This window comes from Liolophura sinensis, chromosome 1, assembly GCF_032854445.1.
Source record: "Liolophura sinensis isolate JHLJ2023 chromosome 1, CUHK_Ljap_v2, whole genome shotgun sequence".
Classification (NCBI taxonomy): domain Eukaryota; kingdom Metazoa; phylum Mollusca; class Polyplacophora; order Chitonida; family Chitonidae; genus Liolophura; species Liolophura sinensis.
The window spans coordinates 7093891-7108605 of record NC_088295.1 but is presented as its reverse complement, the minus strand read 5'-3'; the positions used below and the strand labels follow the sequence as shown (position 1 = coordinate 7108605).

Genomic DNA, 14715 nt, shown 5'->3' with positions numbered 1-14715 from the left:
CTTGAGGGCAACATGACATTGCAGCACTGTAGAAAACACTAGACCTAACAGCTCGCAATCATGATAAGACACACCCCAGCCAAATCAATAACACGCTGAAATTTTCTGACACCCTCAAGTCTGAGTAAAATTTACTGATGTACATGTACATGCATATATGTATATTTACAAAACCATGGACTTATTCGAACATGTATTAAGCATGTGTCAACAACACACAGAAATTGTAAGCCATTAGGAAGCATGTATGGACAGACTATTTACATCTTTATTCAAAACATTACAATTTTATGTACAATCTTTTGGTATCTTCTATGTACAGTGCATCACCCTGGATGCGCGTGAGTTAATAAATAAGTTGTGTTAAACATCACAGTCACCTCAAGAGGATCCTATTACAGGTATATAATCAGAGCCCTTATTCCAGCTTCTCCTTTCTCAGAACTAAACCTGACTTAGGCGCACCTGCTCAATCTTCCTCCGCACTTGAGTACAGTTAAGGGTCAGCTCAGCATGCTGCATCCTCAACCGCTCCAGTTTCATTTTCAGCTCATCGCTTTCGTTCCTCTGGTCTTCGAAGTCCCGCAACAGAGACTCATTACCTAACAAACCACAGTTCTGGCGCAGTTTCTGATTGTCTATTCTCAGAGCGTCACGGGCTTGCTTGGTTCTAGATAACACGTCTCTTTTCTGAAAGTGACAAAACCAAGTGCAGAATCCAATCAGTACATGTGCATGTATATATATCAACGTAGGCAAAACTCATTAATAATTGAATCAAGTCATTTTTTCAATAATTTAATACAAAAAAACGGATAATAGTTAAAACTGTTATGGAAACATGGAAACCAACAACCAATCAGAATCAAGAAAACACGCATATTAAAGTAATGCCGGAATTTTTTAAGTTGATCTCTAATTACACAAAATGAATTTGCATGCATTTTATCAAAATGAACAATGTTTAGACCAGTTAGTTATTGCATGAAAACCATGGGAACAGTTCATTTGTTAAAGTGTACGTACATAGGCATATAAATGTATACAGGTGTGAACAGACTACTTAGTGTATACCCAATACTGGACCAGCCCTAATTCCTCAACCATTTTGCACATGAAAAAGCAACTTTCAGTGCAATTTGTCCACATTTATGATTTGCTTATGGTCACAAAACTATTGGCCAATTTCAAGGCTTCACAAAAAGTATAATTTGATCAATCTGCACAGAAAAATGCCTTTAGAATTTGCTTGAAACAACACATAGCAAATGTGCAAAAAGGTTGAAGGATTACAGTATATCTTGTTCATGAATTTCCACAGCCTACAATATTTAACACCCCAAGCTTCCCATGTCTTCTACACACTGCTTAAACAATCAGACTGTACAGCTGGCTCTGCTGTAAGCTGACTGGTGAAAGGATAGGGATAGGGTTAAGTACATACCCATGTACAATTAAGCTGTCTGTCTCACAAAGGGATTCTACCCTCATTTACAGAAAGCTACTGGCATTCTGAAAGTATCACTACATTTACACCCAGTCTCCAGGGCTGTCTGAGTTCATACATTACAAGTGAATCAGAGTTAACTACATAAATATTTAGTTGTAGATTGATACATGTGCTTAATGCCAGGTCTGCAAAGCTCTCCATGTCTGAGAAATTCCACATGTAATGCTAACTGTCAGTTCAGTTTAAGAAGTTTACATTTACTTTTGGAAAATTTAGACAGTGGGAAAACCTACAAGGCTTGACAAACAAAGCTATCGAATAAGCTACAGACCTAAACATATCTTCCTCTAAGATATCTACAATGAAACGATATGAACAAGTTTATCCAAAAATCTTGGACCATTTTAAATCATCAAGCTTTCCCCATTAATCCATAGGTAAATTTTAATAGATTGAAATCCTTATCTCACCTTCCAATGAGGGAAAAAAATTCTAAAGCTTCAATTTCTGTGCAACAACTGTATATAAAAACCTGTAAAACAATCTTTGAGTAACATTTTCTCTGATTTCATTGATTCGAATGATTGGTGTCTAACACCATACTCAAGAATTCTTTTATACCACAGTAGCTCTGGCCGCACGTGAGAAGGTCTGCCAGCAACCTGCAGATGGTCGTGGGTTTCCTCCCTAGCTCTGCCCCGTTTCCTTCCACCATAATGCTGGTCGCCGTTGTATAAGTGAGACATTCTTGAGTATGGTGTAAAACACCAATCAAATAAATAGATAAATATACAACAGTAGCAGTCAGCTTCACAGGTGAAGGAAACTACATGTAGAGAGCTTGGAGTAAACCATCAACCCCTTTGGCAAATAACTGATAGCCTTTGACATATGTGGTACATAGATTTTCACTCGTGAGCATTGTTGACGACTTAATGCCACTAAAACCCACAGAACACTGAAGTTTGTAAAATCATAAAACTTCCAGATTGAAACAACCACCTTAACAGGATTGAAACAACACCTTATGTACTCAATCAAACGAAAGACAACCATCTTAACAAGACTGAAATAACACCTTATGTATCCAATCAAATGGAAAACAACCACCTTAACAACACTGAATCAACACCTTATGTATCCAACCAAATGGAAAACAACCACCTTAACAGGACTGAATCAACACCTTATGTATCCAACCAAATGGAAAACAACCACCTTAACAGGATTGAATCAACACCTGATGTATCCAATCAAATGAAAAACAACCACCTTAACAGGATTGAATCAACACCTGATGTATCCAATCAAATGAAAAACAACCACCTTAACAGGATTGAATCAACACCTGATGTATCCAACCAAATGAAAAACAACCACCTTAACAGGATTGAATCCACACCTTGTGTATTCGATCAAATGGAAAATAATCACCTTAACAGGATTGAATCAACACCTTATGTATCCAATCAAATGAAAAACAACCACCTTAACAGGACTGAATCAACACCTTATGTATCCAACCAAATGAACAACAACCACCTTAACAGGATTGAATCAACACCTTATGTATCCAACCAAATGAAAAACAACCACCTTAACAAGACTGAATCAACACCTTATGTATCCAATCAACCTTATAAATCAATGAATCAACCTTCACAATAGAGGCCCTGACCCACCCAGAGTAAAGTGTGAAGACAAAATCATTTGTTCACTTGAATTTAAAAATTCTTCAAAGTTGCCTATGACATGTATGAAGCAAGTACAAAATCAATATCCCAAAGCATGAAGAAAGTATCTGTGAAACATTTGTGTACACAGAGTACAGTAAACAGCATTCATTTAACTTTGTCCAAAAAAAAAATATAAAAAATTATCCTAATTTTGTAAAACATTACAAAAAAGATGGAAACCAGTCATGGGTCCAGGTATATTGACAAAATCTCAGGCAAGACCTCCAGACTTACACTAAAAATATAAGCTTCACCTGAAGGTTGCTGTTGTCCTAAGCAAAATACAATTTTGTCAGTCAGACTTGTGCCAATTTCTCTCAAATCTTAAAATGTTAACAAAAGCAATGATTTGGTCATCAACAAAATTCACATTCAATATTTTGCAAATTTGTATCACATATCCATATGCTTACAACAGACTGACACTACAGTGCAAGTAGTATACAGATCATGTCGTTTTAGTGGACTCGTCATTTTACCACATTTAGTGGATGAGCAATTATTTACTGTACAGGAGTGAACAACACGAAACTGTAAAGGCGTTTTTTACCTGATATACTGTATCAATTTTTTTTCCTTCAATGAATCTACATCAATTACAAGTTGACCAGATTTAACTAAACTAAGAACACACTTAATAAATTCATTAATAATCATATTGTGCAGCAGGAAAGTGGTAAACCAAACCTAGACAAAATCAGCCTCAACAGCATGTGTTTTGTGCTCAGTGGAGACTGAACTCACTATCCTGAGAAACAAGCTCTCACAGATTGGAATGAACAGCTATGTACAAATCTTAAAACTAGTTGCCAGGAAGAAAAGGCATTATGGAGGTAATGCGACAGATAAACATGTCCCATAACAGACTGAGCCATCAGAATAATAGCTACATTTACATCAAAGATGTAAACTGATTAATAAATGGCCATACTTTTGCTCAGAATGAACGTAACATCCTGACACTAAATCTTAATCTGTAACTGATCATGATGAAGTTACATTAAGTCTAAATTCAACAGAACAGCTTAGAAAAAAAAACAGTCTGGAAAACTTTCCAACAACATGTCAAAAATAACCTTAAATTTGTTGAAAATGGACCAAACAACCCAAAATTCAAATCTGAACTGTGATCTGAACGTGATGTACCGAGTTACAATTCAATATGACGAACCATTTAGAAAACTGAAAACTCCAGAAAACTATTCATGTCCAAATTTGGACAATAACTGCCACAATTTCATCCAAATTGGATTTATGTATCTGGAACTCAAACTTGACGAAGATCTGTAACTTGTTATGGTGAAACCATGTAAAAAGTATAAATTCAATATTATACATATTTACATACATATACATAAAACATTTTTTTACATCCAGAAAACTAATCTGACAGACTGACAGGGGAGGAAAACGTGAAGTTCTCACTAGGTATTAGTAGGGGACTAACAGGAAGTCTCAGCACCTGTATTCATACTGATTCATTTTTCATATATCTGGCTAAACATGAAAATGTTCTGCAGACTTGTTCTTCTTAGCTGTGTACCTGTAAAGGATGAGAAGTTTATAAACCTGACTCACCTGAGCTGCCACTGCTTCCACTTCCTTCAGCCGACTGTTCTGCACGTGGTTCTCTGCCTGCACAAACTGCAGCTTCTCCTTCAGGTGAGTCAATACCTGCACTGTGCTGGTTATCTTCTTACGCAACTTCAGCAACTCCTATAACACATCCCACCCAAGCAGTTGACAATAAGTGTTAATACAGTAAAAACGCCTGTGCACACCTAGTCTGCGACAAGAGACAGCTGTATTGCCCTCCACACTAAAGTGTATTGTTTCAGCAGACCATCCTCACCACAGACCGACCAAGACTTTTACACTGTTGCTGCCGTAGGCCCACTCTGATTTACATATTGTTGCTATAGACTCGCTCAAACTTTTACATTGCTGTTACCACCAACCCCCAAAGCCATATGTTCTTGTTAGCCAGACTGATGTTACCATAGACCTATCCAGACTATTGCACAGTGCTTTACACCAGAGACACCCAAATGTCCAGGATTTTTTTGTAACCACATTGTTTTACACTGTTCTTACCCACTCAGACATTCACATGTCCACTGTCATTACCACAAACCCATCAAGACTTTTACTCTGGTGTTACCCCAGGCCCTTTCAGACTTACACAGTACAATGTAGTCATAACAAACTCATTTTATTAGTTACATGGTTACTAAGTGATAGGATATGCAAATATATGGTGTCAATAATCCTCATACTGAGGAATATGAGCCTTACTGACACCATATATTTGCATATCCTATCACCTATTTATCAGTTTATCCTGCAAAGATCCATCAATTCAGTGCAGAAGACAGATGTATTCAGTGCTTTAGCTTCAGTGATGTGACCGTTGTTGGACATCAAAGGGAGATAACCTACTCAGCAGACACATTTGATGTCGTCTGCAGGATTCGAGAATATATCTGTACCTCATGTGACGGATGTTGTCCAATGATGAGTGGAGTATTTTGTGTCATGCAAGATAAAGACTCATACAATGTTTATCACAAACCTCATTCCTTTCTTCTATCTTTTCATTGTAAGTCTGGTTTTCAATTTTCAGCTGCTCAAAGTCGATTAGATGAAGACCCTCGGCCAGTTCTTCCTGTAAACAAATGACATAGGCCGTTTCAGCACAATCATGTCCATGGATACATACAAAAATTAATTAAACTCACCCCAAAAGAGCATTTTTAGAAGCAAACAAATATAATAATCATGAAAAATGATTTATCATGCACAAAACTAGGCAATATTAGGGTACATGTATTTACATCAACTCAATTAATATAATTTACATTTGTGATGCCACATCTTGGGAAGAAATAATATGGTTTCAAAAATATATATACAACACATAACACAAAGTTATAAACAGTTAACTTTTTAACAGTTAGACGCTTTATCTTTATTCATGACATTAAGTAATGACAGGAAAACGCACAACCACCAAACAGCGAGATTGTCTCCATAGTCTTACCTTTGACTTGAGTTGCTGTTCCTTCTTTTTCAGTTTATTTTTCAATTTGATATTTTCCAGTCTTACATTCACAACATCATTGTCTTTTCTATTTTCAGTGCTCAAATACTGCTCTATGTCCTGAAATGAAAAGCAAATAGAAAACTGTTTAAAACTTAAAACTTGGCTTAAGTTGGCTGTCAGTATTTTTCTACTAAAGCTACAATGTATCTGTGTATCTTCATAACAGGTACTGCTACAATGTATCTGCTTGTCTTTATAGCAGATACTGCTACAATGTGTCTACATGTCTTTATAACAGGTAATGCTATCTGCTTGTCTTTATAATAGGTACCTAAGGTAAAGCTATCAAATACATACAAGAAGTAAGACTTCTTGCAGCTTTGACTTGTAATAACAACTGGAAGGATAAAGGAAAGCATTTTCACAACCATTTATCATATACATTGAATATTAATGTAATCTGGGTAATGACTTGTACAAACTACAGATGGGATTAACATTTGATGATTACAGCATCAAATTTCAACGTACAAGTAATTCTGACATCAACTGGAAGCATTTAAAAGCAATCTACACCCACTATAACCAACATCCAACAATAGCCAGGGGCCCCAATGGCCTAGCTGTTAGCGTGCTACCACAGCACAATGACCCACGAGCCTCACATCAATGGTGTTGCAGCTCATGCTGACTTCCTATTCCACCATACGTGGTAGTGGTTTTCCCCCAGGCTATGCCCTCCCTCCTCTCACTATAATGCTGGCTGCCAGCCATGTGAAATATTTTTGAGTACAGACATAAAACTACGGTCAAATAAATAAATAAATCAATAAATCCAGCAATATTGTACCTTGGGAGGGATACATTTCCCAGATCGACTGTTGAGGGAGTTAACAGCCACCTGTTTCTTGAAGTCGATGAACCTCTGTCTCTCGCCTTCCACCCTCTCCTGCTTCTCCCCACACCTCTCCTTCAACTCCTCAATCTGTACACGATAGTTCTCCTGCTCCTGACCCTCCTGTTTCCTTAACTCCTCCAGGTTGGCTACAGAAGAAACAAAGTTCATAAGAAATAATGGTTTGCTGAAGGACAATAGATATCAGCTCATAGTCGGTGATATAACAGAAAACATCAGCTCATACTATGCTACAAGGCAGAAAAAATCAGCCTATAGTTTGCTACAGGCCAGTAAATGTCAGCTCATAGACTGCTACAGGACAGTAAACATCAGCTCATAGTCTGCTACAAGACAGTAAACATCAGCTTGTAGTCTGCTACAGGACAGTAAACATCAGCTCAAAGTCTGTGACACTACAGAAAACATCAGCTCATACATGCAGTCTGTTACACAACAGAAAACATGAGTTCATAGTCTGTGACACTACAGAAAACATCAGCTCATTGTCTGCTACATGACAGTAAACATCAGCTCATAGTCTGTGACACAACAAAAAACATCAGTTCATAGTCTGCTACTGAATAGTTAACATCAGCTCACAGTGTGCTTCAGGACAGATAACATCAGCTCATAGTTTGCTACAGGAAAGACAAGGGGCAGCAACACCTCAGTTTGTACAGTGGACAGAAAACCATTCTTCACACAACAACTTCCAAGAAAAGTTTGCACACCGAAATTTCAGCTACTTTACAAGAAGTGCCAACTGATGCATGTACATGTACATAACACAAGCATTTGTAATACTATTACCCCTCTGAACGTAACAGGTGAGAATCTGATATATACCCTGGTGAGCCATGTAAAGCTGCTGACCCAAGCAATACACCACAAATGATAAACTTTCACTCGGTCCTCACATCACCAATTCCACCCACACACAGTCACTTACCCATGTACTTGATGTAACGCTGTTCCTGGTCTGATACGTTCTTGTCAAAGTCCTGCCGGCTGTCATCAGATTTCTTCTTCCTGAAGTACTCAGCAATCTTGTGCTGTAGCTGGTAGTTCTGCTGTTGTAGCTGATCTCTCTCCTGAATGGCAGACTGAGTGGACATGATACACCAAGCTGTCAACTACTATACTGCATTACATGTACATAAAAGGCAAAACAAGTACATTGTACATGTGCATGAAAACCGATAGAGACCCATCAACACAGGTAAGCTACATGCGAGAGACCAATCAACACAGGTAAACTACCTGGCGCAGAGACCCATCAACACAGGTAAACTACTTGGTGCAGAGACCCATCAACACAGGTAAACTACTTGGTACAGAGACCCATCAACACAGGTAAGCTACATAGGAGAGATCCATCAACACAGTTAAACTACATGGTGTAGAGACCCATCAACACAGGTAAGCTACATGCAAGAGACCAATCAACACAGGTAAATTATATAGTGTAGACACCCATCAACAGATGTGAGCTACATGCCAAAGTCCCACCAATACAGGTAGACTACATGGAAGAGACCAATCCACACAGGTAAACTACATGGTGCAGAGACCCATCAACACAGGTAAGCTACATGCGAGAGACCAATCAACACGGGTAAATTATATGGTGTAGAGACCCATCAACAGATGTAAGCTACATGCCAAAGTCCCACCAACACTGGTAGACTACATGGAAGAGACCAATCCACACAGGTTAACTACTTGGTGCAGAGACCCATCAACACAGGTAAGCTACGTTTGAGAGACCAATGAACACAGGTAAATTATATGGTGTAGAGACCCATCAAACAGATGTAAGCTACATGCCAAAGTCCCACCAACACTGGTAGACTACATGGAAGAGACCAATCCACACAGGTAAACTACTTAGTGCAGAGACCCATCAACACAGGTAAGCTACGTGTGAGAGACCAATGAACACAGGTAAATTATATGGTGTAGAGACCCATCAAACAGATGTAAGCTGCATGGCAAAGTCACACCAACACTGGTAGACTACATGGAAGAGACCAATCCACACAGGTAAACTACTTGGTGCAGAGACCCGTCAACACAGGTAAGCTACATGTGAGAGACCAATGAACACAGGTAAATTATATGGTGTAGAGACCCATCAACAGATGTGAGCTACATGGCAAAGTCCCACCAACACTGGTAGACTACATGGAAGAGACCAATCCACACAGGTAAACTACTTGGTGCAGAGACCCATCAACACAGGTGAACTACATGGGAGAATCCCATCAACACAGGTGAACTACATAGAAGAGACCAATCAACATAGGTAAGCCACATGGGAGAGACTAATCAATACAGCTAAGCTCCATGTACAAGGTGTAGAGACCCATCAACACAGTTAGGCTACATGGGGGAGACCCATCCACACAGTTAGGCTACATGTACATGGGACCAATCAACAGTAGTAACCAACATCGGCCAAGGAAACCTGGTAGAACCCAACTGAAATCACTTTCACCAAGCACATGTAGTACAAGTTTCCACAAAGCTGAAGGTGCATCACAGCTTTATGCCTCTGCCAATCAGTGATATGGCTGCTGAGTACATGAATATACTCTGATCATGAAGATGGAATACCAGGAAAAGTTGTTTCCCTTGATATGATGCATTTATTCAACTTGCTCTGAACGAGAACACACCAAGGCATGTAGTTTCTTCTACTTTGTGAGTAAGTGACTAAATGACTCTTCATTCAACAATATTTTCATCACAACAAAAGGGTGTCCAATTGATGTGTCATGTAAAAGACATCAGAAATGGTGTCCCACTCAGACAAATTGGGAGTCCAGTAAAGAATGCATAAATATAACAACACGCCACAACATAAATCTGGGTCTTACTCAGCAAAGGTCTAAATAACTCACATAATATATCTCTAACAACTACATACATTCCCTGTCAATCCCAGGCTTCCTAATGGAAGGTTCAACAAATGTCAAACTAACAAAGTTTTCCCAGCGAAGGTCTGACCTGCATATATCTGACAACAACGTCTCCCTAATCAAATTCAAGTTCTTCCAGTGAAAGTCTGACTCACATAATATATCTCTAACTATCCTCTGTCAAACTCTTGCTACCCCAATGAATGTCTAAACAACTAACATGATATCTCTCTATTAACTTTCCCTGTTAAACTCTGGCTTTCCCACTAAACCTCTAACTAAATCACTTACAAGATAGCCCTCTATCAACTCTTCCCTGTCACTGGCTCTCCCATTTAACCTCTATTTATTTGATTGGTGTTTACGCTGTACAAGAATATTTCACTTATATCACAGCAGCCAGCATTATGATGGGAGGAAACCTGGCAAAGCCCGGTGGAAACCCATGACTATCCGCAGGTTGTGGACAGACCTTCCCACTTATGGCCAGGGAGGAAGCCAGCATGAGCTGGACTTGAACTCACAGAGACCACACTATTGAGAGGCTCCTGGGTAATTACGCTGCGCTAGCGTGCTAACCCACTGAGCCAGAAGGCCCCCGCTTAACCTCTAACTCACTTACATGATATCTCTCTATCAACTGTTCCCTGTCAAACTCAGGTTCATCAGCCTCTTCTTCATCCATCTCTAGCATTTCTTGCTGTGATAAATCAGCATCCCCTGCATCTGAAGCTTTTGTAATGCAAAGAAAAACATAGGCTGAACAAAAGCAAGACCACACTAATGGAAATATGGAACGCAGAAGTCAACATTATTAACCACATATTAATTACTGTATAAAAATACAAAGGCACTGCATGCTGAATTCTGTCCGTATTTTCTTCTAAAGATATACTTGTATCTGACAATTCAAGACTTGGGTTGTCTTTTATGCCACCGAGTTTGACTTCTTATTTATGCCACTGGACACAACTGCACACCAATTTCAGTCAAGCAGAATAGACTTGCCATCTGGGGTGCCTGGCTCGAGCATCTCTGGCATTTGATCAGGGTCAATCATCAGGACAGGGCTTCCTTCACGGGACAGTTTGACCCCAACAGCTATAGGACTCTCTGCTCTCTCGCCATCTTCTCCCTACCAAAATAGGAAAGAATGAACATGATACATGTACTCCATATGTAATACAGAAATATCAAAAAGCCAGGTAAATTTGTTGTCAAAGAGGACATATGTGTATGCTTGAAATAGCAAAAACAGTGGCCATTTTCAACACACATTGTTCATTTTCATCAGATTATGCAGTCAACTTTGACAAAATTACAACTTTTGTGAAGTCCTAAAGTTGATCAACATATCCAATATAAATATATGCACACTCGAGAAGTCATGATCAAGGTGCATTAATTGCCATCACATCAACACCAAAAGTATTATTTTATGACCTTCATTTGGCTATAAATTCCATGTTTGAAGGCAAATGTTTAAGGCAAATATACATATCAGAGTTGTAAGAGACTGGATATTTCGAGATACACATACGTCAACAAAAAAGTATACAGCATTTAGAATCTTTAAACATAAAATTGTCTACAAAAATTGTAAATGAGGACAGACCTGTACTTCTACTGCAGATGCCTGAAGCTCTCCTGGGGTCTCTTCATCTGCTGGGGTCGGTTCTGCCTCCTGTCCCTCTGTCCCAGTGGCCTCCTGTCCCTCAATCACTCCAGCCTCCTGCTCAGCTTCCTGTCCAGCCATGTCCACTAGAACAGACTGCTGCTCAGCACCCTCCTCTGCTCCGTGTTGCTCCTTAGCTTCCTGCTCCCCACTCTCTGTCTGCTGGGTCACTTCAGCTTCATCCTCAGCCAATGCTCCACCCTCACCCGTGTCTTCAGACCCCTGCCCTTCGCCAGGCTGGTTCTCTGTGCTAGCCTCATCTGATCACACAAATAACAGGTGCCTTCTGTAGTAGATTTACATACACTCAATACAGATAAATAATAACATAGCTACATGTGTACAGATACCAACTAATCAGTTTATAATGTATAACCAACTTCTTGGCATTTGATGACACTATTAGCAAAAGACTATCTAGATCACAACATGTACCAACTTTTAGTCAATCCATCAACACAGTTAAAAACTGACTTGAATCAATTTTGTGATTAATGTTATGTAAATCCTAGTGTAGGATTAATATTATGTAAGTACTTAAAGAATTCTCTCTGAAATTCTCCAGCTTTCCAGCATTGAATTCAGGTACAAGTTTTACTAAGTATGATTAATACCTTAATTCAAACTCTAGGTGTTCCTTGCAATTATATGTGTGTTTTTCTGTACATACCTGTGGGTGCTGAAGCTTCTTCCTGTCCGACTGTAGGAGCCTCTACATCCCCAGGGTGCTGATCTCCTCCCTTATTTCCGTCTGCAGGCTCAATAGTAACTTGTTCAGACTCACCATGGGTAGTTTCTGTAGTTTGTGGTGTATCAGTTAAACCCCCTTCTCCCCCAATAGCGGCTTCAGTCTCTGGCTGATCCATAGCAGACTCAGCTTCTGGCTCTGCCTCCGTACCATTATCTAGAAATACAAAAAGCACAATTTTCAACTCTCAACCAAACTAAGCCTCATACATATAACCAAAATCAAAAAAGAATCAATGTTTCAGATTTTTTTTAGAGAGTTTAGTTTTGAAAGATGGTACTAGTATGCTGCAGACATTTAATTAAGTTTATTTTCACAAAATTAGGAGCTCAATTGTCAGACTTATTACTTCAAAGTAGACACTCCATTAGATTTAAATTAAGCTGAGCTCATGGAGACAAATTTTAATGACACAAAAGTATACTCTCACTATTATTTTGATTTTGGTCCATATCTGGTTCAACATTTACTTGCTCCTCGGTAATTTCTGCAACTGGTGCATCTTGAGTAGATGGTGTGGTTTCATTCTCCATTACTACAATTTACTAAACAAAAAAACAGAAAACAAAAAGAAATATAGACAGTGTATACAAATATTTAAATATAAGTGATTTACTTATTGATTATTGTTAAACGCCATAGTACTCAACACTATTTTCAATTATTCAATGGCACTAAACGGTAAAGGTGGAAGAAAATGAAGTGCTCAGGTAAAATTCCGATCTTTGGCACGTTACTGACAAACTTCCCTGCATGTTAACATGTAGATATATGAACAAACAGTTGATGGAAGACATCGAATGTTAGATCGATAAAAAAATGAAGCGCCTGGATGTGAGCTGTCTTGAATATCTGAGTCAGTCATAGCCACAAACACTAAAGACATGCCAGTTTGTAAAATGACAAATTACAATGCATATACTTACAGTGTACATAATGGCAATGCTCTTTTCAATCATTCAAAAAGGTATCTCAGTGACTTACTGCAATCTATTAAACATCTCGCTATTATCGGCATAAACTGACTATGTCGAATTTTATGTGCACAAATGAAATAATTCATGGCATATGAAACAGGCCAACTTAAACTTGGGGTGAAACTTAATTCATTCGTCGGGTAGATGTGCAGAGTAAGTATTATACGGTTGTATCTCTTTAATAGCAGTACGTGAAATCTGACTTCTGTCAAAGCCAAGGCCATAGCCTTAGACTTGAAAGAAACAATTACTGCTTTATGCGGAACATACTGTTGTTATTGCATTTGACAGGCTTGCATATCAAGCTACAGGAAATTACGTTGTAAACCTACATACGAAATGCAATAACGTTAATCTCACCGATTATTGAAAAGATATCTTCTCTAAACTATTCGAAATGATGTCCTTACTTCACCGTGGCAGTATATGTGCAAAATTTGTCAGTCCAGTTGGAAACACGTCCACCGAGCATTCACAGTAATGTATAAGCCGCCATTTTTATCACCATGGAAACACACCCGAACTGAAATCGAAAAATCAATGGTTATTTGCTTCATAAAAAATAGGTCTAGTATTTTTTTTATGTTATTTTGATTGATATAATATGGGAAAATATTTTAAAATATTTGACCAATACTGTGCGCAAAAGATGAGTAGCCCTTGGTAGCCTACATCTATGAGTAGCAGTCCACGAGGAGAACGGACATCCATGAGCAGACCGGAACATGTAACTTGTTCGTTTACAAATAACTGGGCAAGGTACGAGACTATAGGCCGGTATGTTGATATACGCCTATATCAGAGCAGATAAATTCTCAACATTTTAAACCCCTTAATATCAGATAGCGCAGACATTACTATAACCCTGTAGAACTTCTCTAATGTGTCATAGTTAATTAATAACCTAATAATCCTCCATCAGTAGCTGGAAAAAAAGATATTAAAGATCCACGAGGAGGACCTTACCTAGTTCACCTCCCCATAGGTATAAAGTATAACATTCATGAGGAGGACGGTGGATAATTTACCACCCTATAGATATAAAGTGCAACATCCACGAGGAGGGCAGTGCCTAATTTACCTCCCTATAGGTATAAAGTACAACATCCACGAGGAGGGCGGTGCCTAACTTACCTCCCTATAGGTATAAAGTACAACATCCACGAGGAGGGCGGTGCCTAATTTACCTCCCTATAGGTATAAATTATAACATTCACGAGGAGGAAGGTGGCTAATTTACCTCCCTATAGGTATAAGGTACAACATC

The 14715-nt window shown here is 38.7% G+C and overlaps 1 protein-coding gene across 2 annotated transcripts; it reads right to left on the bottom strand.

Annotated features, from left to right (window-relative positions):
* Positions 1 to 176: 176 nt before the first annotated feature.
* Positions 177 to 13951, bottom strand: LOC135482375 (coiled-coil domain-containing protein 96-like). Of its 2 annotated transcripts, none has more exons than XM_064762324.1 (12): positions 13859 to 13951; positions 12902 to 13016; positions 12394 to 12627; positions 11664 to 11983; positions 11057 to 11183; positions 10671 to 10780; positions 8077 to 8230; positions 7080 to 7273; positions 6227 to 6346; positions 5759 to 5851; positions 4765 to 4902; positions 177 to 690 (listed from the first exon to the last, which is right to left on the bottom strand). In XM_064762324.1, exons 2-12 carry the CDS (start codon positions 13002 to 13004, stop codon positions 445 to 447), a joined length of 1839 nt encoding a protein of 612 aa, XP_064618394.1. In that variant the 5' UTR covers positions 13005 to 13016; positions 13859 to 13951; the 3' UTR covers positions 177 to 444. The 2 variants fall into 2 exon arrangements, with proteins under 2 accessions (XP_064618394.1, XP_064618395.1); XM_064762325.1 differs by having other exon boundaries at positions 13809 to 13930.
* Between the last annotated feature and the right edge of the window lie 764 nt (positions 13952 to 14715).